The sequence below is a fragment of the Erinaceus europaeus genome, chromosome 11 (genome assembly GCF_950295315.1).
Source record: "Erinaceus europaeus chromosome 11, mEriEur2.1, whole genome shotgun sequence".
NCBI classification, from domain to species: domain Eukaryota; kingdom Metazoa; phylum Chordata; class Mammalia; order Eulipotyphla; family Erinaceidae; genus Erinaceus; species Erinaceus europaeus.
In genome coordinates, this window is record NC_080172.1 from 65,182,994 (window position 1) to 65,208,633 (window position 25,640).

General features: G+C 49.1%; 1 protein-coding gene across 1 annotated transcript; it reads left to right on the plus strand.

The window, feature by feature from the left end:
- Positions 1 to 241: 241 nt before the first annotated feature.
- Positions 242 to 18,691, plus strand: INKA2 (inka box actin regulator 2). Its single transcript, XM_007526938.3, has 2 exons — positions 242 to 470; positions 14,195 to 18,691. Exons 1-2 carry the CDS (start codon positions 435 to 437, stop codon positions 15,017 to 15,019), a joined length of 861 nt encoding a protein of 286 aa, XP_007527000.2. The 5' UTR covers positions 242 to 434; the 3' UTR covers positions 15,020 to 18,691.
- Positions 18,692 to 25,640: the final 6,949 nt, after the last annotated feature.

Genomic DNA, 25,640 nt, shown 5'->3' on the forward strand with positions numbered 1-25,640 from the left:
AGGCGCTGGCATCTCAAGTGCCACCTAGACGCAGGTACCGCCTGCTCCCCACCCTACCCGGGCCCGCCCAGCCCAGTCCACCCCACACCAGGTACCCCACCCCCAGCCTCGTCGGAGCAAACACCCCGCGGGCGGCCTCCCGCCCCACCCGCGCCCCCCGCCCGCTGTCATTGGCGGGAGGCGCCCCCCCTGAGTTCTCATAGGCCGCCCCACTTTTCCCTCCGCCCCCAGCACGGACCGCGCGCAGAGCGCGGGGGAAGCCGCTCTGAGAGCTTCCCCGGCGGAGGGACGTGGCTCGGGCGCTGCGTGCGGCTCCGGGCGTCAGGCAGGAGCCGGCGGGGCGCGCACTGGGCGCGGGGCGGTTGTCCGCACCCCGGAAATCTCGCGGGCGGCCGAGCCCGGCCAATGGGCGCAGGAGCGAGGAGAGCGGGGTCATGGACAGCTACTTGCGCCGCCTCAAGCAGGAGCTGGTAAGAGCGTGCGGGAGGCCGCTCCGCTCGACGGGCACCTACCTGGTCCCGTCGACGCCCCGGTCCGGGGGAGGCGGCCAGCAGAGCGCGGGGCCCCGAGGAAACTTGGAGCAGACAGGGGTGCGAGAGCCAGGCGGACGCGAACAAGTGACCGGGAGCGCGAGCAGACCTTCCCCTGACCCCAGTGCGCCCCGAGCCCCACGGGCGGGAAGGACAGCCCAGCCCGCGGGGGTCATGCGCGCCGGCGGGCGGGGCTCAGGTGCTGTGGCACGGGGCGCAGCGGGGCAGCCCGGGACTGCGCGCTCGAAGGGGCGCTGGCACCGCCCAGACCCCCAGCCCTACCGGGCTTGGTAAAGCTGGCGCGGCTGCGGGGGCAGGCCTGGCCGGCTGTCTGCCCGGGCTTGCCTGCCAGCAGGGAAGGGGCTGGCAGCTGTAATGGCGGGGGAGGGCCCCGTGCGGGTGGAGGGGTGCTGCCTGGCAGATCGCGAGCGAGCGGGAGCTGCGGTGGCCCAGCCAGATGTCAGGTCTGGGTTTGGGGAGCATGCGGAGACTGGGGTCCTGCAGGCAGGGAATGCAGCCCGGTCTGTGTAGGGAGTGGGAGGTCACCCAGGCGTGGGTGGTTGGAGTGCAGTTAGGAAGGACCAGGCTGCTGCTCACCGACTTCATATACCGCTCCCTCCATCTCTTCCCACCTCCCCATCCCACACCTGCTACCTTCCGCTTCCTTTCAACCACTACAATTCAGACAGGTATTATGCACGTGCCCCTTGCGCCTGTCCATCTTCTCTCCGCTCCCCGCCACTTATTTATTTAGTTTATCCAGCCTCACTTCTCACCCCAACACTTTCTTCTTCCTTCTCAGAGCTGGGGTGCCCAGACTCAGGACAGTGGCAGACCTGACACCACAGAGGGCCAGCCCAAGGCTCTCCTGGATGGCCTCTCTCTCTCTCTGCTGGCTGGGGAGGGGACCTGCAGCTGTGTCAGGGTTTTGGGAGACAGGGAGCCTGCAGGACCAGGTGTTCTCAAGGGTGTTTCCTGGCCAGGTCTTCCGGGCATTCTTCCTTTCTGTCCCTCTTCAAGGTTTGCCTTCACAGGCCATCCATCATTTCCCTAGTACTTCCTCCTGAAGCCCCCTTTGTGCAGACACTGATGAGAAAGTTGCCCAGAGGCATTCTTCTCTAGAGAAAGATGATGATCCTCTCTCATGCCCTCTTTTTATATAATCGGTTTCACTTGTTTCCCATAGAGCCCTAGAACCCATATACATGTATTTCTGACTTCCCTCAGTATCCTTCCAGTATCAGAAAGAATGATCATCCCAAATAATATCTTAAGCCCAAGGCCCATGCTGAGGAAGTCATCTCATAAAATCTTCTCTTTGTGCTTGGAATGGGGGCCCACACCACCCACCTCATGATTTGCTTTAATAAAGGGTTTGTGGGTGTTCCTGGCATGGGCTGGAATTCTAAAATCCTACTGATTTGCATTTTTTACAGCACCCTAGGTGGGAGGTGGTGAGGGGAGGAAGACAGCCTGTGGATGCCAGGAGAAATGAAAAAAGGCAAATAGGAATCCACTTAGAGCTGAGCTCTAGATCTTGACTTGCACCCCTTCCTGCCAAGGACTGGAGTCCACAGTCCCCAGAAGGAGGAAGGGGAGAGGCTGAAGTCACCAAGCTCCCCATTAGCTTTCATTTGGCTCTTTGTCTCAGCTGCTTCAGCCTTTGACTCTCTGGAGAGGAAGCCAAATGCCTGGCCAGGGGCCCAGAATGACACTCAGATGGGAGAGTGCTGCACCCTCCCTACTCTACCCCTGTGGTGCTCCACCCCTCCCCCTCTCAGTGCCAGCCTGCTCAGCAGTGAGACAGAGCAGAGTGACAAGCAGAGCTATGAAGAGTTTCTTCTATCCCTGACACTTCAGTCTAATACTTGGATAGCTGGACCAGCACTCAGTGCCTCAGTTTCTCTAATGGGAGGGTAGGAGAAAATAGAGCTGAGTGAGCCTAGGTTTAGCCCTTTGCCTGCCTGCCTGCCTGCCTGACAGCCTACTTGCCTTCCTCTGAGGTCTGTTGTGGGACAGCTGAGTCCAGTGCAGTTTGATTGTAGCTGGGATAGTAAGGCATTGGCTTGTTTGTGCCTCAGGTCTGCCATATTGGGCAAGGCATGCACTGGGGTGGGTGGCTGTGGGCCTAAGTGAGAGTGTGTGTGGGTCGGGCACTCAGTTCATGCTGACCCCACTCTGCAGTCACTCCCCCCACTGAATTCTCAAGAAGGGCATTGCTGCAGACTTTTGGGGCTAAATCTGCAGGCAAGGGAAATAGCAACAGCTGTGGAATGATCTCTATCGAGGACATTCTGTGTCCCTCCTGCCTTCTGGCCCTTTCTTTGGCCCAGAAAATCCACATAAGAAAAGCCTGCTTCTGACAACCAAAGTAGCAGAATTTCCCAGTTAAATGAAACAGGAATTGCATTGTAACAAGTGAGCCCTCTGAGAGGAGGTTGGTTGTGCATTTATGGATTCCAGTTCAGTCAGGTTGGTGTCTAGAGACTGGTCCTTTTCCATGGCCTGACTGGGGAAAGGCTATCAAGTTTCAGGAATGAAATGAAGCAGGAGAGTAGCAACAGCTGACAGGCTTCTTCCTTAGGATGAGGCCAGGGCACAGCCACACAGCAGGAAGCACCCCTCTCCCCTCCTCCAGCTGCCCAAGAGGAGCCCTGCCTGCAACCAGGCTGGGTACCAGCTGTTCCTTGCACGGGGCTCCCTTGAGGGCTTCCAACAAATGAGGATAGACAGGGCTCATGGAGGGAACAGATGTAAGATATTCACAGGGTATTTGCTCCTCATGAGTTCAGATCAGTGTGTAGCAGATAGAGTGCAGAAAAACTGAGCAATTGGGGTTCATGATGGACAGCCAGACTGGGAATGCTTCCTGGAGCAGCCAAGGGACTTTCCTTGGACTCCTAGAACAGCTTGGGGTCCCTAGAGGCAGTTACTTAGTCTGGAATGGCCACAAGTTCAAGAGGTCCTAAAATGCAGAGAAGAACCAGGACCTAAAGGCAAAAAGAAGGAAAAAGAAGGTAATGAGGCAAAACTTCTAACTCTTGGGGCAGGAGAGCAAATTTCTAAAGGCAGAAAAAAAAGTTTTGCAAAGAACCTCAGAATGCTTCCTCTCTTGATATTTAGATCTAGGAGGAAGAGGAATCTGGACTAATTAGACAATGTGGCATGACCAGTGAGAAGACTAACAAGATAGGATTTGGGCCTCTGAATTCACATCTTGGTTCTTTGTGCCCCTGGCAGATTGTTGAGTCTTTTTTGTGCCTTGATTTTCTCATCTGCTCCACTACAGTCCTCCATTCTACCAACTTATCAAAGGCCCTGCTTGATTTTCTCATCTGTAAACTAGGTTTTTAAACTAGGTTTTTTTTTCTTATCTGTAAACTAGGTTTTACCAACTTCGTACAGATGCCATGAAGATTGACAATAATAATAACTTATTATTTGCCTCCAAGGTTATCAATAGGGCTCAATACTGGCACTGTGAATCCATTGATCCTGGAGGCAATTTTTTTTCCCATTTTTATTATTGGATAGGACAAAGAGAAATTGAGAGGAGGGGAAAAAGATAGTCACTTGCAGACCTGCTTCACTGCTTGTGAAGTGACCCACCTGCAGGTGGGGAGTCAGGGGCTCGAACTGGGATCCTTATGTGGGTCCTTGCACTTCATACTATGTGCACTTAACCCGGTTTGCTATTGCCCGACCCCCAAGATTGACAATAATTATGAAGTGCTTTCCCAATTGTACGTCCTTAGCATATAACACAATGTGTGGTATATTTTAGGTACTTGGTAAAGTCATAATGATAGACTGATCTGACTGGTTTGCACAAGCATTCTTTTACAGAGCACATTTACTGAGCTTATACTATGTTGAAAACTTACTTTACCAGGCACTGGTGTTATGACTACAAATATAAACAGACAGGTGTCCCCCATTCAGGGAATTCAGCTCAAGAGCCTCAAATTCCACTGCTCCTGGGCTGTTTTTTTGTTTTGTTTTGTTTTGTTTTTGTTTTTGTTTTTGTTCTTTTTATTTCAGAGGGAGGGGGGAGAAGGAAAATAAGAGAGGGAGGGAGAGATGCTGTAGCACCATTCCACCATCAGTGGAGCTTTTCCTGGTGCTGTAGTGCTCCCATGTGGTGCCAGGATTTGACTGTGGAACCTCATGAATGACACAACGTGTGTTCTGCTGATGAGATATCTCCCAGCTCCACTGTATTTTGCTCTATTTAGTTTGAGAAAGAGAGGAGAGAGAAACACCAGACACCCATTTACCATTTACATTTGTCACTTCTGTGCAGTGTACCAGCATTCAGCCCAGGACCTTATGCATGTAAATCATGTGCCCTGCTATTGAGCCACCTCCCTGCCCACAGGACCTCACAGTTAATAGAAAAGATAATGATAGTAACGTTGGTTAATATCAACAGCTGTTGACATGCCAGAAATATTGTGTATTGTCATTTGTCTGCCAAAGCCACACTAAGAAGTCATGCTTCTGTTATTTTCATTTTTATAAACAAGACATAGGGAGGTGAAGTGACTTTGCCGAGGTCACAGAGCTGATCAGTGAGAACTGGCATTCAATCCTAACCAGTCAGACCCGGAGGCTGACCTTTTCAGAATGCATCATAGAGTGGTGTGCTCAGAGGCGAGCCTGGTGATCTAGGAGCAGGGAGGGGGTGTTGACATTAACCAATGTTACTATCATTGGGGGTAGGATTGAAGCAGGATGATGACAGTTCTTTTTTAACGAATTTTACTTAAGATCTGAAATACGATTCCTAAAATATCGTCTCCAGAAAACCATGGCTACACAATGATGCATTGCCTCCACTGTGTTAGAACTCAAACTCACATTAGATTCAAATATAAAAACCATGAAATAACCCATCATCCTTCAACACCTTAAGCAAAGACAGGAGACTCCTAAGGAACAACATAGATGGACTTGCAGAGGATGGGCTGTTTTGCTTCAAGCATCATTAAAGAAGAGAAAGCACAAATGCATGGGCTTTGGGGGATATATCTCAAGCTGAACCTTTGGTACTTGGAATCAGGGCATCTTGTCATTTAGCATTAACACATATTAAAAAATTGTGTAACATCAAAGGGATTGAACCATCAGCATTCAAGCACTGTTGTCAATTAGGCAAGCCCAGGCCAAAGACTATAAGGGCTTGAACCAGAAAGGAGGCTGGGATGGGGGTAACCTCTCTGTTTTCCTTTTTCTTTCATAATTTTTTACTATTATTGATTTATCATCATTTTACAAAATTATCATGTTTCAGGGATATAGTCTCCCAGCTAAACATGGGCATGTACAACTCATTGCACCCACCACCCAAGTTTCTGTGTCATCCCACCATCACTGGAAGAAGATAACTTATTGACGTTCTGGGGCACTCAGGGAATTTGATGGACTGCAGTAGAGGGATGCTAAAGTCTGTCAGAAGGAGGAGGGCTTTGTGAGGCCAGGTATTGACCTTCCTGAAGTGATAAGATCAGGACCTTCTCTAATGCTGGCCTCTTACTGGACCACATGAGCCTTGGTGAATGTCTCCATTGGAACAGTGGGTTCATCTGCTTCACTGTTCTTTCTCCCCCTTCCTCCCTCTTCCAGCCCTTGGCACAGTTTCCATGTTACCTTCCTGTTGGGAATTCCAGCCAAGAGCTGGGTTTATGAAGATCTCTATTCACTGAGCTGGAGAATGGGCCACTTGGCAAAAGTGGGGCTTCCCCCATTTCTGGCCCTGAACTCCCTCCCAGCTTCCAGAGGGGCTGAAAGGCTCTGTATGGGGATCTTGTGAGTAATGGGAATGAGGAGGTTGGGGGGAGTGAGGAAGGGCACACTGCCAGCTCCAGGACCAGAGCTGGAGCCTGTGTCAAAGAATTCTAGTGGAGCCCTGAGAGGGCGTGAGCTGGCTGACTGGAGGGCACAGCTGTGGGATCAGGCAGGAGCCCAGGATGCTGGAGTCACACTTTATCATCCACACAAATCCCACACCACAAAGGGTCTGGTGCCAATGGGGCAGTGCTACTCTCTGGAGGGCTCAGGGCCAGAGGACCCAGATAGTGGGGTCTGGCAGCAGCATCTTTCCCTTCCAGCCCCCAGGCAGGCAGCTCTCTTGTCCCTTCAGACGCTTCAGTGAAGAGGTGCCCTGAGTGGAAAGGAACTGAATTGGCCCCTGGAGTCCCTCCAAGGCTTCCTGCTCTTCCTGCCCATAGAACAGCACTGCCCTTTGCACTTCCTCTGACTATCCTGGTTTCTTCTCACAGCAGTCCCATAGGCTGAGTAGTCAGGGAGTATATAGGAAACTAATCTCAAGTAAAAGAGCCAGACTTGGGGTCCTAGGCCTACTTCTAACATGTTTCAGAGCTTCAAGTAAGAGTGCCTCAGTCTTGGGGCCAGGTGGTGGTGCACTTGGTTAAATACAGATAGTACTGTGTGCAAGGATCCAGGTTGAGTCCCCGGCTCCCCACCTGCAAGAAGGACAAGTGATGAAGCAGGTCTGCAGGTGTTTATCTTTCTCTCTCCCTCTCTGTATACCCCTCCCCTCTCAATTTCTCTCTGTCCTATTGAATATTAAAAAAAAGAAAAGAAAAATGGCTACCAGGAACAAGTAGATTTGTAGTACTGGTACTGAGCCCCAGTGACCAGAGGCAAAAAAACAGTCTTTCCACTGGAAAAACATTCATAGAAAACTAAACTGTTTATAGTCACCATCTGATTATGATAAGTGATAATGCATTTCCTATAAGTCCCTATATGAACATATTTACTTATAAAAATAACTGGTGGATTTAAGTAGGAGATGAGATCCTATGTAGATACGGTGACAAGCACAAAAGGATGTCTGGGGAAGACTGGAAATATCCAAAGGAAGGAGAACCCCCTGATTCACTAGTCCATAAAGTTGGGTCAACTCAGACCAGAGAAATAATTCCCTTAGATAGTGCGTTGCTTTGTCATGTGCACAACTCAGGATCAAGCCCAGCCCCTACTGCACTGGAGGAAGCTTTGGTGCTGGGGTTTCTTTTTCTCTCTGTCTCTAAGGCAAAAAAAAAGAAAGAAAGAAAGAAAGAAAGAAAGAAAGAAAGAAAGAAAGAAAGAAAGAAAGAGAAAGAAAGAAAGGAAGGAAGAAAGAAAAAGGCGAGATCAGTTCCACTTGCCTAGCCAACTCCCAGAGTAATTGTGTGATCCAGATGGGACAGTGCAGGGAACAGCATCATTAACTCATGCATATAGAGACTTAGAACTCTACAGAGTCACAGTCCAAAGCACAGAAACATCTCTTCAGTGTCTGGTGGATGAGCAAGTGAGCCTTGAGGACTCTAGTGCAGGCCTTTGGAGGGCAAATGGGGCTCCTCCCAAACACCAGGATGGTTCCTGGTGTCCACTGGGGTGAGATGTGAGGCTGGTGCACCACAGGAATGACTCAAGTTTGACATGAAGATAGATTTTCAAACAAAACATTTTGAGGCCCAGGAGATGAGGAGTGGGGGTGGGAAGTGAACTGTGGAGTGAGGTGGAGGCATGGAAGATGGTGAGGCCTTCCGTGGCCTTTTCCAGAAAGGATTCCTACCGCCTTATCTGGGGTTATGCTTATGGAAGGTGTTCTGCTTGAGAGTGGAGTAGGTGAGGGTTGTGTGTGTGTATACAGATTATAGGTGGAGAAACTGGGTGTTCAATCCATCCCCATTCAAACTAATCAGAGCCAGTTAGCTCCTCTTGTGACTGACTTCTCCATCTGACCTGTAGGGGGCCCATTGGTGGGTTTGGACACTGTCCCCAGGCTCTTGAGCACTGGGAGGCCAGCGAACTCATTAACTTCAGCTCCAGTGAGTTTGGGATTGAGTGATGATCACGTCTATCTTGTGGTTTTCTTGAATTTAAACCCCCTCCCCTCTGCTTCCCATCCCATACCACCTGCTCCTCCCCTTCCTGGGCTTCTGAGGCAGGAGAAGCCATGGGATCTGAGAGAGTCCCACGCTCTGGAGGAGACAGCAGCCTGCCCTCTGGCTCCTGCTCCTTGTGACATCATTCCCCTCGGGGTTGGGGAAGGCTGTCATGCTGGCATCCCTCCTTGTCCAGGTCCAGCTGATGCTCCCTCTCACTTCCCTCAACCTTCCCTACTTCCCACACTTGGCTTCTTTCCTCCACTCTCACCCAGTTGCTTCTCACAATCTCTCACCCCATGCAGTGGGAGGGCTCAGACTGGTGAGGCTTCCATTTCCTCTTCTGCCCTTCCCTCCTGGTAAGGTGAGAGTGGACAGAGAGACAGACATTGTTTGTTTGTTTGTTTTAATCAGAACACTGCTCAGTCTGGCTTTTGGTAGTACTGGAGCTGGAACCTGGGACTTAGGAGCCTCAGACATGAAAGTCTTTTTTGCATAACCATTATGTTGTTTACCTAGGCCTGAGACAGACATCTATTAGACCTGTTTCCCCTAGATCAGACCAGAGAGATGATGGTGACACAGATTACTCTGTTTTAAGTTTCACCAAAGAAGAAATGTTCTGGAAGTTCTTAGCAAATCTTAGGATAACAGCCAAAAGTCACAACTAAGCCATATGTATACACAAATTTCTTCAACTAATCTTGTAATAGATGTATGAGGCTGGAAAACTTCTCCCCCCTTTTTTTAATGATGAAAAAATTTTTTTCTTATTTATTTATTTTTTTGCCTCCAGGGTTATTGCTGGGGCTCAGTGCCAGCACTGCGAGTTCACTGCTCCTGGAAGCTATTTTTCCCATTTTGTTGTCCTTGTTGTTGCTCTTGTTGTGGTTGTTATTGTTATTGTAGCTGTTGTTGTTGAATAGGACAGAGAGAAATTGATAGAGGAGGGGAAGACAGAGAGGAAAAAAGATAGACACCTGCAGTCCTGCTTCACCACTTGTGACCCCCTATAGGTGGGGAGCTGGAGGCTTGAACTGGGATTTTTATGCCAGTCTGGTCCTTGTGCTTTGCGCTATGTGTGCTTAACCTGCTGCGCTACCATTGAAACCCTCCCCCTCCCACTTCTCCCACTTTAAGGTATGGAGAAATTAAAAAACTATTGAATAAATAGCCTGATAAGATCACACACAGCCCGACACCAGACCACCTCAACAACATATATCTTTTTCCCCCCCCTCTGTTATTGCTTCATTGCTCTTAGCCTACTTTTTTCAGATAATAAGAAAGAGACAGAGGGGCTGAGTGGTGGCACACCTGGTTGAGTGCACACATTACAGTGCACAAGGACTGGGTTCAAGCTCCCATTGTCTACCTACAGGGGGAAGCTTCATGAACAGTGAAACAGTGCTGCAGGTCTCTCTCTCTCTCTCTCTCTCTCCCTCTCTGTCCCTACCCCCTTCCCTACTGATTTTTCTCTGTATGCAAAATAAATAAATAAATAAAATCATTTTTACAAAATGAAAAGAAAGAGACAGGGAAAGACACCAGTTACCAGAGCACTTAAGGTCAGCTCAAACCTGGGTTGACTACTATCCAGGTGAGCTGTCTCGCTGGCCCTGGAACTCAAGATCTTAACCAATATCATTTTCCATATGGGTGTAATTTCAGCTCTTGTTTACTTAAATGGGGCCTCTGTATTAGACACAACCCTAAATTCATACATGCCCACACATCCAACCTCCCTGGAAAACGGTACAGAATGTCAGCATTCTTTTGGAAAGAGTTTTTTCCATACTGGAAGAGGATGAATAGGGTCATTTCATTCCTCCCACAGCTCTGACCTGGAGTGTGCGCAGCCCTCTGGAAGGAAGCCTGCAAGCTCATATTCCTCTTGGTCAAACGAAACCTTGAGGAATGGCTGCCCCGGCCTGCGGGGTTATCGACGGAAACCTAGGGTAGGGGGCGAGAGAATGGAGGGGACAAGAGACACGAAGAACGAGAGCAAGATAGGTTTCTGATCAAGCTCTGAAAATTTTATTTTACAGCCGCATTTTAAGCACACACCATGAGGAAGTTCTGCTAAGGTAGTGGGGGGAGGGAGGTGGGTGAGCAACTTTCCAAACAGTTAGATGGTAATCGCAGTTACAATGATCAGAATGTCCGTTCACCGGCTATGTGAGAGACTTAGCTAAGGTTTTGGCTCCTGGCAAATGGCTCTCTCTCTTTCTCCCCAGTGCATTAAGTGACTACTGGAGAGCAACAAGCAGCCTGGAGGAGTGACTTGGGGGCAGTCAGTGGCACTTAGTCCATGTCTTGTAGGTATTGATGCTGGGTTCTAGGAAGATATGAACACGTGTACCTCAGCCCCTGACCTCAAGCAGTAGCAGCTGTTCAATGTATGTTTGATGAGTTTTGGCCTTTGGGTGCTTAGCTAAGCTGGATGGGACAAGAGTGCTGGGACCACAGGGAAGGACACTTCCTTTTTTTTTATTTATTTTTTATTTAAGAAACGATAAATTAACAAAACCATAGGGTAGAAGGGGTACAACTCCGCACAATTCCCACCACCCAATCTCCATATCCCACCCCCTCCCCTGATAGCTTTCCCACTCTCTATCCCTCTGGGAGCATGGACCCAGACTCGTTGTGGGTTGCAGAAGGTGGAAGGTCTGGCTTCTGTAATTGCTTCCCCGCTGAACATGGACGTTGACTGGTCGGTCTATACTCCCAGTCTGCCTCTCTCTTTCCCTAGTAAGGTGTGTCTCTGGGGAAGTGGAGCTCCAGGACACATTGGTGGGGTCTTCAGTCCAGGGAAGCCTGGCCGGCATCCTGTTGGCATCTGGAACCTGGGGGCTGAAAAGAGAGTTAACATACAAAGCTAAACAAATTGTTGAGCAATCATGGACCCAAAGGTTGGAATAGTGGAGAGGAAGTGTTGGGGGGGTACTCACTGCAAACTCTAGTGTACTTCTGCTTTCAGGTATATATTTTGCACTTGTTTATGGATACGTGTGAACATATGCTCTCTCTCACAGAACCTGGTGTGAGACTAGGTTTTGGGACTTTGTTAGAAAGTGATCCACCTGGGATGGAATTAGAGAATGCTATGAAAGGAAAGGTCTCACCCGAGTAATGAAGCTGAAGGGTTGTCATTCCACATCTGAAGTCTGTCTACACAGTCTGAGCTGAAGCATGTTGAGGTGGCAATCGTTGTGTTGATTAGGTTGCGATCGGCTGATGCAATATTATTTGATATGGATTGGGAGAGGCATGCGGGAAAGTGGGCCCTATCCTAAGGTTCCAGGACTGGGAGAAATATAGGCTCTATAGTGGAGATGTGAGGTTCCTGCTGTCTTAGGATTCAAAAAGACAATGAATAGTTCATGTTATCATCACATTATTTGGTAATTGGGTTAACTTGAAAAAGTCCTTTTGTTAGGGTTTGCTGTATAGTACCCAGTATCTTGTAAATAGCTGTGCCACTGTTTGCCTCTGGGAAGGACACTTTCACTGTGTCCTTCTGTCCCGAGGCTGGGACAGAAGAACAGGAATGTGTCAGGGAATGGAGTTACACTTGGAGTCAGGAGCTGGAATTCTGTCATAGTGAATCCTAGCTGCCAGGTCAAAAGCTTGTCTTTTAGTCTCTTGACAGTGGAGGGGGGGCAGAGGGAGAGAGAGAGAGAAGATCAAGGGTGTGTGTTGAGAAACCTAAGAGGTAGCTTCTGCAGCATTCCAGGGGACAGAAAGGAAACAGATGTCGGGAACAGTAGTAATTGGGTGGAAAAGTAAAAAGATGAGGCTGAGATTCCAGGCTGTGGTGATGGGAAAAGAGGCAGATTCAGAGAAGTCAGAGGGGTAGCACTTTGCTTTGGGCCTTCCCAGCCATGACAGCTGTTTCTAAAATGAAGACATCAGGAAGCTGGGAGCCAAGGAGGTGAGAGCCAGGGGTCACCAACAAGTGCATTTGCCCTATAGGTTTCTCCTTTGGCGGCCAGCTACCGCTGCCACTCAAATAGCATTTGCTTGTCCAAGCACTCTGCCCAAGCCACCACTTCTGTATGCCCTGTGTTGGGAAGATACACAGAAAAGGCCTCCTTGCCCTGCTGACCCAGTTCCCAGGGCACTCTCCCCCACACACACCCCAAGATAGAGACTGGCAGGAGAGGGTCTGACCCCCAGGGGTCATCCTCACTAGTGCAGACCTGCGGAGCTTCTTCACCTGTGCATCTAGCCCCTTCCCCCTCTACCTCATTAGTTCACTCTGCACATTAGGACCAAGCTGGGAGGTAAGATGATCCTTATATGTCTCTGGGGGGTGAGGGAGGCTTAAGAAACAGATGGTCCCCACACACAGGAGGTTTGCTGTCGGTAACATGAGCAAATCTGGGGAGGGAGCTGATGGATGACCAAGGCAGCTTGGGCCCAGGCTGGGAACCTTGTGAATGTTATCAGCTGAAGCATCCCCTCTCCAGTCTCTAAACTCGGCCCTCACCCAAGTCCCTCTATTCACCCTTCCAGCTGGCACCTGGGGCTGGGGCCTTTGACATCAACAAAGGACCTTGGGGAACACACACACACACACACACACACACACACACCAGTGTCCTCATTGGCCAGAACAGCAGAGCTAACTGAGTTATGAAGGCAGGAGTGGCAGTGGAGCCCAGTCTAGAGAAACAGAGAGAGGAGAAAGATGTTTGGAGAGGAAGCAGGGCTGGGAAGAGCTGGGTGAGCATTCCTGCAAACAGGAGTTTCCTGGCCTGCCTCTGTCTGCCAGACAGCCAGATGTGAACAGCAGCTACAGAAAACCCCTGGACTACCCTTTCAGGAGACTCCTCCTTTTCCTCTGATGTCCCTCAAAGCCTTCCTCCACTGTCTTGGGGAGTACAGAAGAGCCTGAAAGCCCAGCTCCCAGAACAGCCATCCTGAGGCAGTGCTGAGTTGTCTGTCTGTGTACAAGTGTTTGGAGAGTGGAGTAGATTCCCTGCCTTGAAGTTCTAGCTATGAATTGTGTGACCTCAGTCAAGTGACTCTGCCCTTTGCATGATTTCTCATTTTTACTGAGAACAATAGCAATCTCACAGGGTTTATTTAAGATTACATGATAGAATATGCATGTAGGGTCCTTAGCGCAATTCCTGTCACCACTGTCACCATCAGTTTGGCAAGGCTCCTGGGAGAAAGATGGCAGAGACATAAAAAGGGACAAGTATGGCAACCACAATATGTGTACCTTTCATCTGACCTGGGCTCAGTCTGTTACTTTCGCTGTAATCTGAGCAAGTGATTTATATGCCTGCTTCCTTGGTATTGGCAACAGTGGCCATCCCCATGAAAGTGTTGAGGAGATTAGACATGGTCAATGTAGACCTATGCATAAACGGGACAGTACCTGGCTTCTTGCATTATTTCCTTTATCTGCTGTGTCAGTGTGAAAATTCCTCCTTTCCCCCACCTCCTCCTGCATGGTACCAGGTGGTGGAAGTGGTAGTGTCAGGCTGGCAGGACCCTCAAGTGTATGTTTGGGGAGACAGGAGGTAGGAGGGGAGGGTTCTGGGTTTAGAGCCAGTGAGTGGTAGTGGGTTTTTGTTTGTTTGTTTTGCTTTTTGTTTTGCTTTTATGGGAGCACTGATCAGCTCTGGCTTATGGTGGTTTTGGAGTTTGAAGCATAACAGTTTTGTTGTCTTTCCCAGCCCCGTGTGGTAGCTCTTCCCACCTGCCCTCCAACTCATTGACTGGTGATTTCTCTGTCCTTTGCAGATGTCCATGAAGGAGGTGGGTGATGGCTTGCAAGATCAGATGAACTGCATGATGGGGGCGTTACAAGAACTGAAGCTCCTGCAGGTGCAGACGGCCCTGGAACAGCTGGAGATCTCTGGAGCAGGGTGTGGCCCAGCCCACCCTGACAGCCCCAGGACACAGCTGGAGCACCTTCCCTGGGAGGGTGGCAGAGGCCCTTCCCGGTCTGCTGTCTGTGCTCCCCCCATCCACTCTTCTCTTGGTAGTAGCAACACAGCTTCACCCCACAAGACCGCCGGTGGGAGGGATCCTGCCCCTGAGCCCAGGACACCACTGCTAGAGCACCCAACGTGTGCCCAGCAGGGGCCAGAGCCAGCAGAACCTGAAGACTGGACCTCCACACTGATGTCCCGGGGTCGTAATCGACAGCCTCTGGTGTTAGGTGACAATGTTTTTGCAGACCTGGTGGGCAACTGGCTGGACCTACCAGAAGTAGAGAAGGGTGGGGAGAAGGGTGACACAGGGGATGAGTTCGAGCCCAAAGCAGAGGGCGCCACTCCCCGGGACCTGGGCCGCAGGTTCACTCTGACAGCAAACATCTTCAGGAAGTTCCTGCGCAGCGTCCGGCCTGACCGGGACCGGCTGCTAAAGGAGAAACCGGGCTGGGTGACCCCCACTGAGCCCCGAGCTGGACGCTCGCAGAAGGTCAAGAAGCGAAGCCATCCCAAGGGCTCTGGACACTGCCCCGTGGAGCCCAGAAGAGGGGACTCTCAATCCACAGGCTGCCCCAAAGCACTGGAGCCCTCACCCTCTGGCTTTGATATTAACACAGCTGTTTGGGTCTGAATCCCAGAAACTGAACAGTTGACTGACTGAAGCCAAAGGGCTGTTCCAGTGCTGGGCCCCTGGGGAGGGAGAAGGGGCAGGCAAGGTTGCCCCTAAGAGAAGGCAGGAACAAGTGTCTGGAGCAGCATTGTGGCAGGGACTGGCTGAGAGTCCCTGCCCAGAGGGAAAGGGAGAGGGAGAAGGAGTGTGAACTATACCCACTCATTTTGGGACTGGAGGTAATGGGGGGACTCATAGGGGAGAAGACCTGGATTTTTATTTTTACAGAGATAGAGTGTGCAAGAGAGAAAAAAACCACAACAGGAAGCTTCCTTGAATGCAGTGGGAGTTGTGCTGGAACCTGCCTGGGACACATTCATGGTAAAGCTGCACACAAGTCCAGTGAAGTGTTTTGTCAACTCCGGAAAATCCTTATCTTATTTCTTTTTACCACAGCAGTGGATGAGTGTATGTGTGTGGGGGGTGAGGAGTTGGGGGGGGATGGGGGAAGTAGTTTGAACCTGGGACCTTGGAGCTTCAGGCATGAGAGTCTTCACATAACCATTATGTTGTCTCCCCAGCCCTCCCAGGAAATCCTTTTGACATCCCTTCACAGCCTCCGAAGGCTTCCTTTGAACCACTCCCTCCCGTATGAATTAGGGCACCCAGACCCCAGGCTTCAAATAAAGACTCTGTCTCTGATGGGCAGGCCCTGTCTCCTGGTGGGCAGGCCCTAATCTTTCTGGGCACACACACCCTCCTTGGGGTGGTGGGAACAGAGAGATGAGTCCCCACTCCCCCCTTCCTGTTGCTCCTGAGATTCCAGTCTGGTTGGGGCCTGAGAAGGTTTTAGAAGGAACACACATAATGAGTACTTGGGGAGACCCCAAGTCCCTCCAAAAGAGCAGGAGAGAGTGGGTAATGTTTGCAACCCTTCCCTTATCATGGCTATAATCTCGGATACCACGGCAGCGAGCAAGACAGGTATTCGTTCTGTACTCCAAATGAGGAAATAGCCTGGCTGGAAACAGCAGAATGGGGTGAAGAGAGGAGCAGAAGGTGACTCTGGGGTCACCCCTTCCCTGGAGGTGTGGAACCCCAACCCAGGACACCAGAGAGGCCACCTGGGAGCCCATGGTGCACCAAGGAGGAACTGTGTCCAAGTCTCTAGCTCCACCCCGGCTACTGGTTGCAGCTCACTCATGACCTCCAGCCAGGGCTGAAGCTTCCCCAGAGCAAAGCTGGGCATGCAGCCCTGGCCCAGCGGCCTGCAGATGCAGGACCGCCTGGGCAGAGCAGCCCGCCCTCCCACTTTGGGAACGCCCACCAGTGGGAAAAAGACAATGCAGGTCCCTGTTTGGGTAGAGCCTGCCTGGAGGGTGCCTCTCCTCTCAGTAGCGCCCCCCCCCCCCATCTTCCCTCTGCCTGATGGGGTGTGACAGCTGCAATTAGAGGCATGACGCCTCCCTGCCTTCAGAGATTTAGTAGCAAATTGGTGAAGAGAAACAAGAAAGAGATTTCCAGCATGTTGGACCTGAACTCCCCACCACACCCACAGACTCTCACCCGCCCCCCCCCCCGCCCCGGCCCCCGCCCCAGACACGAAGAGGCTTAGCTCCAGCAGTTTCACAGCTGAAGGTGAGGCTGGTCAGGGTACTCACAAAACTGTTAGGTTACCACATAGGAGATGTTTAGTTTGTACTGAGTTTTCCTTGCTTGCTGTTTACCAGGCAGTATGCTCAGCATGTGCTCTCCAAATGTCAGAATGCACCTAGAAGTTGTTTGCCCTCCTGCTAAGTCAATGGAGGTGGCAAAGGGTCACGGAAGCTGCCCAGATCAGGATCTAAGCAACTAAAAGAAGCTGGGTTTGGATCAGAGAGCTGTTTGTCTCCAACACCCCTGCTTTTTCCTCTCTCCCTCACCCTGGAGTTTGCCATGAACTAACTTTTCTTGACGAACAAGCACTTGCCCATTCTCTGTCATTTCAGCTCAGGGTGACTACCTTTGGTGGTGGTGGCAGTGTGTGTTAGTGAAGATTTTACATACTGATTGACTGAGTCTTGAAACCACTGACTGCTGGGTGGTAGGGAAGCCATCCAGCAATTAGCCCAGGAGGTACTGACCCTAAGTTAGGAATAATGCTACAGGAAATCAAGTCACCTCCTGCCCATTCATCCGTGACTCATCTGTTTATGGGCCATTTGTAGCTTAGGATCCGATGAATGAAAGTTTATGAACACCTCCCACTGCCAGGCATTGTGATGGGAACTAAGAACAGAGCAATGAAAAGGACCAGTGCTTGACCTCAGGGAGTCCTGGAGCAAGAAAGAAGCAACTTTTAACCTATTGGATCCAAGGGAATGAAGCTCATTTGAACTTGGACCAGAGCCAAATAATTAGGAAGTGACATTTCCTGCTAATATGATTCCTGGGTGCTGGGCACTGATTCTCTTTGCCTTCTTATTTCCTTCTCACCACACTATGGAAGTGGCTGCTCTTCTATTTTACATGGATTGGTTGAGAGAAGTTAAAACACCTTAGCCAAGGACATGATAGCAGAACTTGGATTAGAAGAATCCAACAGACTTAAACTTGTGCTTATGAGCCAAGGACATGATAGAAGAACTTGGATTAGAAGAATCCAACAGACTTAAACTTGTGCTTATGACATGATCCCACAAAACTGTCCAGATCTGCTCCACTGTCAAGGCAAGGGGAACAAGCCCTGTCTCTCCACATTCCCTGGCTGCACGGATAATAAATGGAATGCTGACTGTCCAGGGAGGGATTTTTGCCTGGGTCTTGACATGGCTGATGAAATGCCCCATCTACTATGCCAAGTTTTGTTATTGAAAAGATGATGGCCAATTCATTTCTCCCCATCATTTCCCCTCTTCTGTGTTCCTACTGTCACAATGATGGAGACTGTACAGAAGCCAGGGGAAGAGGTGAATGGGGCTGTCTGGGGCCTGTGTGAGGCAGGGCAGTGTAGAGGAGGGAAGCAGTGTCTGAGGGGGAGGTAGAGAAAATAAGCAGAGGGAATCTGACAGCTTAATTTTGCCTCTGGGGCTTATTTTATGGTTAATTAGGACATGCAAATTAGCTGGAAGCTCATTTAATACCCTGCCTGACCCCCCCACACACACACACACACACCTGGCCCACTTTTGTGGCAGGTAGAGGGGCCTCTGGTTGGCCTGTGGCCAGTGTGTCATACATGCCCTTAAGTATAAGTGGGAGGAAGAGCCCCTAGTGGATCTTCTAGTGGAACTCTGGGCTCTGTCCCTCTCTTCATCTCTTGAGAGAAAGAGAGAGAGAGAGAGTATGTGTGTGGACAAGGGGTCTCTCTCCCTCAAGTGCTTCCGCTGCACCCCCACTCAGATTGAACCCTAAACCCAAACTTGTCCAGAGGACAAGAGAGCTGGTTTAATTCTGTCCCTACTCCCCACTACATGGCCACCTCCTCCCCAAAGCCCATCTTTCCCAAGTCACATTCGTACTGATTAGGAGGCCTCTGGGAAAGTAATTAGAGATTCAGGAGGTGGTATGGTAGATGGGGCATCAGACTCTAAAGCATGTGAGTTCTATTCCTGACACTGCATGTGCCACTGTGATGCTCTGGTTCTCCTCTTCATTCTTCTCCCCTTCCTCCTTCCCCTTTCTCAGAAGTAAATAAATATTTTAAAAAGGTTACCACAGGGGGCTGGGTAGTGATGCACCTGGTTGAGTGGACTGGAATTGAGCCCCCCACTCCCTACCTGCAGTGGGGATGCTTCATAAGTGGTGAAGCAGGCCTGCAGGTGTTTGTCATTCTCTCTTGCTGTTTCCCCTTTAAATTTCTGAGTCTTATCCTGTCAAACAAAAAAAGTGTGTGGGAGGGAGGAGGGGAATGGCCATTGGGACTGGTCAATTTGTAGTACTGAGTTCCAGCAACAACACTGGTGGCAATTAAAAAAAAGTATACCATACAGATTGGACTTGTGTGAGAGAGATACCAGATTCCATCTCCAAGAATCACCAACAGCTAGTTAGAGCAGTGCTCTGGTAAATAAATAAAGCACCTTGCTTTTAATCATCTCACAGGATTCCAGCAGGGAGTTAGAGAAGACAATGGGTGTGGGCATGATCTACGTTGGAAACATCTCATGAGGGCTCTTTGCCAAATGGCAATTTACACTTTTCAGTGAAGGGGGAGTGCTGGTGATGATGATGACAACTGATGTGTGTATTGGCAGATACAGAGGAGCAGGCACCATCAAGGACGGAACCCAGAAATGATGCTTTAATGCTCAAGCCCCCCACACCCACTGTCTGAGTATTTTGTTCTAAGGAACAACCCCTGCACTCCTACCTCCCTCTCAGTCAACCTTCAAGTTCCTGGTAAGGAGCTGACTGAGTTAAGTCCTTATGCACTGTTCAACATTCCAGTCTCTGATCTATTCTTTAAGGCCTGGATCTATTCTTTAAAACCCTGCCAGGCCCTATGTTTATTCTTCCTTTGCTCCCCCACCCCCTACCTTGTAGATTGCCTTAAAGTATGACTATCCTTCAGGGTGTGGGAGGCTTGATGAAGTAGTCTTGGGGATCAGGCAAGCTAATGCTACCCAATGAAGGAAGAGGAGCTAGAGGGTTTAGCAGGCTCTGGGGGCTAGGATGTACCTTTGGCCCTCACCCCCTCTCCAGTTAGAGATGTCCCTTGCCTCCCTTCAACCTCCTCCATCCAATCCTTAGTACAAACAGGGCAATGCTTCTGAATTCCACAGAAGACTTCCTGTGCCTGTCAGTCTTGACATCGTTCACTGCCCACCACGTCCAAGCCCCAGATGTACCCCCCTCAAGTTCCTGCACCCACACAAACACACCCTAGTCCACATACTTCACCACAATGAAGGCAGCCCTGCCAATGTCCCTGAAACAAAGTCCACATTCTTTGCCCTTCGATGGAGAAGCCGCCGCCCTCCTCTTTCTTTCTGGGAAAGCATTTTTGTACTTCTACAAAATACAAGGGGCCTCTGACGATCAGGAAGAGAGGGAGACTCACATGGGGTGCCTGTCCCAGAACATGGGGGACGACAGCTACCTGACATAGGCCATGATGTCCCTGCATCTCAGGAGGCCCAGGAGAGAGGAAGGAGCAGGATCCTCCACTTAACTCCATCCCAGGGCTCAGGACATGTTTGCACATGTGCACTCATGCCACAGAATCTATCCCCCCTTGTATGACCTTACTGAATCACCACTGTCAATCAGTCCTGTATGCTCAGTGCCTCAGGTTCTCCCCATGCCAGCTCTGGCTGTCCCCTCCACTCTGAAAGAAATGCCCTGGATTTCCTCTGAGGGAAGGCAGCTCAGGCACAGCAGATGCCAGACACCCAGCCTGCAGCTGCTTCACTTGCACCTTTCAGGGTGCTGGCTGGCAGGGGTTAAGTTGCCTCATTTCCTTGTTTCCCCCACTGCATATGTTTTTTTTTTTTTTTTTCCCCTGGCTGCTTTCCCTGCCCTCCAGGGGCCTCTCTCACATTCCCCTCTTTAGCTCCTGACTAGGGGCTGGAGGCTTGCTGCCCAGGCTTCTGGCCCAAGGAGGTGAAAGATGTATCTTTGAGACTCTGTGGCTTCCTCTGAACTTGAAGAAAATATTTTTAATGAGATAAAGGCAAACAGATAGATAGACATTGAGAGAGAGACCAAAGTGCTGCCCAGCTCTGGCTTTTGGTGGTGCCTTGGATTGTACTTGGGACCTCAGCGCCTAAGGCATAAACGTCCTGCATAACCATTATGCTATCTCTCCAGCTTGATTCATTCACAAGCCTTGTATGACCAACTTCTTGTTCCTTATCTTAATGTTACTTTGCTTCATCAAACATTGTGAAAATTATTGAAAATGTAATAGTTTTTTTCTTTTGGCCATCACTGAAGCTTTACCGATCCAGGCAAACTTTTTCAGACAAAAAGATAGAGTCAGTGACAGAGGGACACCACAGCACCAAAACTTCCTTCACTGTGGTGGGGACCAGGCTTGAACCCGAAAATGAATTATTTTTAATATTTTATTTGATTTATTTTAATGAGAAACACACACTCTCTCTCTCTAGAGCACTGTTCAGCTCTGGCTTATGGTAATGCTGGTGAACTGAACCTGGAATCTTAGGGGAGTCTCAGGCATGAAAGTCTTGCACAACCATTATGCTGTCTCCCCAACCCACCCCAAACACTCTTACCTGTGCACTTGGGTGTCCAGAAGCCCAGTTCTATAAAGTGAGGCCCCAATGAACCTGCGTGGCTTTATTTCTGGATACTTCTTACCACCACCCCCCCCTCCATTTGGCCTTCTAGGATGAACTAGTTCAAGTGCTCCAAGGTGGTGGTTTTTTTGTTTGTTTTCATCTAGGTTCTGCATCTTTGATTTTCAAAGGCAATAGTGAACCACAGGACTTGTTCTGTCAGTCACTCACAGGCATGCTTATCTTCCTCTAGAACATGAACACCTCTAGGGCAGCTACCACTCATTCCTCACGTTTCCATCTCAGACAGCACTGGGGCTCTCAGTGTAACAGCCACTCTTCAGAGCAGTGCTTGGTGAGTCTCTGTCCCTGCCTTAGTCAAGGCCTCAGCTGCCTTCCAAGGCCCAGTTTCCACTCCATTCTTCAGGCTCACCCCTAGGAAAGAAGCCACAAGAGAGTAAACTCTGTCCCTAACCCTGTCTTCCTCAGTCAGTGGCCTACTGCTTTGGCTTCTCCAGTCAAGCCACCTCCCCCCAGTCCCAATGCAGACTGTCTGGGGAGACTCAGCACGCTCTCCCCAATTTCTTGTCCCACCACCTTCTGTTTTGGGGCTGCCCAATACTCAGCCACTTCAGATGGTCACAGTCACCTTACTCCCACGTCTGGTCAACCCCAGATGAATCCCACTTCCTACACCAAAGGATTTGCTTTTACCCCAAGTTTTCTCCCTTTCTCCTTGCTTCCTCTGCACCAGCTTCCTCAGCAAGTTAATCGAGTCCTTACAGCAACCATCATCTGTCCACCTACCCCAGGAGTTGCTCCTAACCTGCTTTTCCAGGGATACCCCCCCACCCCGAACATTGAATTTGCTCCATTCTCCTTCTTCCATTGTAATTATGGAGGGGCAGGGTGGACCGGCAGGGAAGGAAGTGGGAAAGTGGGTGTTCAGTGCCTCCCCTACCTCGTCCTGGCGATGTGCCAGGTATTGTGTTCCAAAGCCGGAGCTGCCAGCTCAGCAGCATGCACCTAGTCTTTCCTGAAGGGGGGGGGGGGGGGAAGGCAAGGAAAGGCTATCAGGTATACTTTTTTTTTTTTTTTTTTTTATCAACAGAGGTCCTTCCTAATGAGGTCAGCGAAGTAACTGAAATCCCCACACATTGGCTGTGCTGGGCCAGACTGACGCAAGCAGGTGTTAAAGAGTCCCTCATACGAGGTTCTAAGCATCTGTTTATCTAAGTCAATTTCTAGCCTCTAAAATAAGCAGCTAGACTCTGCAGCACTGATTTCAATGGTCTAAAGGATTTCAAAGCTTCTGGCTTTGGCTTCAGGACCGGTTGGGAGTTTAAGTATTTATTTTTTTTTTAGTATTTATTTATTCCCTTTTGTTGCCCTTATTGTTTTATTGTTGTGGTTATTACTGTTGTCAATGGTGTTGAATAGGACAGAGAGAAATGGAGAGAGGAGGGGGAAGACAGAGAGGGTGAGAGAAAGACAGACACCTGCAGACCTGCTTCACAGCTTGTGAAGCGGCTCCCCTGCAGGTGGGGAGCCAGGGCTCGAACCAAGATCCTTACGCTGGTCCTTGCACTTTGTGCCACCTGTGCTTAACCTGCTTTGCTACAGCCTGACTCCCAAGTAAAGGATTTCTTTAAACTTTTCACTCAGGGAAGGCTCTAGCAGGCATCAGAGCCCAGCTGCACAGTTCTAAGTCCTACTTGTTAAACTACAAAGTCTATCTGCCTAGCACCCCTTTTATGTTGGTGGTTCCTTCAAACTCCCCAGCTCACCTTACTGCTAAGGGCAAGGTAGAGAGAAGATAACTTGTGCCTACCTTCTCTCATACAGGGAAGGCCCTTATGTGATGGGAAAGTCGGCATTTACCAAGTAGGAGTGCATTGAAGTGTACTTTCACTAGCATTCTCCATCATTGTGGTAGATTCCCAGGAAAAGTCAGAGAGGTTGCTTTACAAGTGCTGTAAAGTGACAGTGAAAAGAGGAAATCTGGGGAGGTGTAATACTTATGCACACCCAGTAGGTGCCAAAAAGTCTGAGGGAACAAGATTTTTTTTAGAAGTGGAGCAATACAGAAGAAAACGGGTTTCTTTTTAATAATCTATATACCATCTTTGAGGGGGCAATGTGTCAGTTCTGGTTCCCTTCTAAATGGTTTTCCTTTTGGGAGGTACATAACCATTTATCTCAGAGATGGTCTTCAATAGAGAAAGTAGTAGATGAAGTGAAATAAAGTCAAGAGACCACTGGAATATGTGGGGAGTAATCCTTACAACACTAATTTTCATTCTAGTCAGTTCTGAAATCCCCCAAATATTACCCAAATTTCTATTCCTTTTTGTACTTAGATCAATCTCATAAATTTTCACCTTGGTTTGGAGTAGGGCACCAAAGTAAAAACCCTGGGTTGAGGGTGAGGGTGGATGTTCAGTTTTGGGGGGGAGGTAAGGGGGAGGATGGGATGGGACAGTCTTTTGGTAGTAGGAATAGTGTTTATGTACATTCCTATTAATTTTTAGTCATATAAATAATTATTTAATTAATATGAGAGGGGAAAATTGATTGAATGCTCCAAACTATTTAATGCACAGGCTGAGTCTTTGATATGTTGACTCTCTTAAAAGCTTAGACTAGGGAGAACAGAAGCAACCGGTGGCACAGCTATATACAAATAATGTCAAAGGAATAAATTATGGTGATGTTGTGTATGACACGGCAAATACTAACAAAGGGATATTTCAAAGTTAACCCAATTGCCAAATAATGTGATTATAGCAATAACTATCTATTGTCTTAAACCCTAAGACAGCAGGAACCTCCCGCTTCCTCTATAGAGCCTATATTTCCCCTAGTCCTGGAACCTCTAGGGTGGGGCTCACTTTCCTATATGCTTCTCTCAATTCATACCAAATGATATTGTATCTGCCGATCCCAACCTAATCAATGCAATGAGTACCACCTCAGCATGCTTCACTTCAGACTGTGTCCAGAGATGTCAGGCATGGAATGACAACCCTTTATCCTCATAACTCGGGTGAGAATTTTCCTTTCATAGGATTCTCTAATTCCATTCCAGGTAGTTCACTTCCTAACAAAGTCCCAAAACCTAGATATAGACCAGGTCCCATGAGATAGGGCAGTGTTCACATGTATCCATAAATTAGGGCAAAATATATACCTGAAAGCAAAAATACACAATAGTCTGAAGTGAGTCAGTATAAAGTTCATAATGAAATAGTGTCTACTTAGACTTAGATAGCCTCTTCACCTACTTTCTATTACAATTCTCTCACTCACTCCAAAGCTAACCTTAGCAAAGCAAGGACTGCAAAAGCTGAATAAGGGCAAGAGACTGGCGCACTTTAACGACGACTCCTTAGTCACTACCGGCCAACCCAACAGCTGGGGCCCTAACTGGGGAGTCCTGAGATTCCCAAACAGACATGATGGGCCTAGACCTTGAATAAATCCCTCTCTCCATTGTTACCAGTCATCTATATCAGGAACAACAAAAATAGACCCCTTTGTGGGCCCCTCATAGGACCTTGCCTTCAACTTGGATCATTGGTAGAGAATGTTCCATCCTCTGAAGGGAGGCTGGACAACATACTCTATGCTACACCTGAGGAAGATGGGTCAATATTGGGGCAGCTTGGAATGTTCCTACTCATGACCACAGAATGTGAGCTCAGATCTACAGGGATGCAGAGGTCACATAGGTTCCTAAGCTGAATTTGGGCCCATCACATCAAATCGATGGGGTTTATAGTCAACAATATCTATATACCTTTCCCATATTTGGAAGCTACTCTCTTCCCTAATCCAGCTTTCTGGTCCTTTTTTCCAGCCATGACATCATCTCCCCAGACAATAACTTGGATCCACCTGCATTTCAGATTTCAGGCTCAGGAAAAAAAAAAAAAAAACTAGTATAGCCACAGGCCCTTTGGAATATAACTAAAATATGCCTACTAGCTATCTACAAAATGGAGACTCCCCCCAACTATTCATTTGCACTATTCCAGCTAGGTTCATGTTTAGTCAACAATGTTTGGCTGTATGTTAACTCTCTTTTCAGCCACCAGGTTCCAGATACTAGCATGATGCCAACCAGACTTCCCTAGACAGACAACCCCACCAATGTGTCCTGCAACTCTGATTGCACAGAACCCCACCCCAGTAGGGAAAGAGATACAGGCTGGGAGTATGGATTGACATGTCAATGCCCATGTTCAGTGGGGAAGCAATTACAGAAGCCAGACCTTCCACCTTCTGCATCCCACAATGAGCTTGGGTCCATACTCCCAGAGGGTTAAAGAACAGGAAAGCTATCGGGGAGGGGATGGGATACAGAGTTCTGGTGGTGGGAACTGTGTGGAGTTGTACCACTCTTATCCTATGGTTTTGTC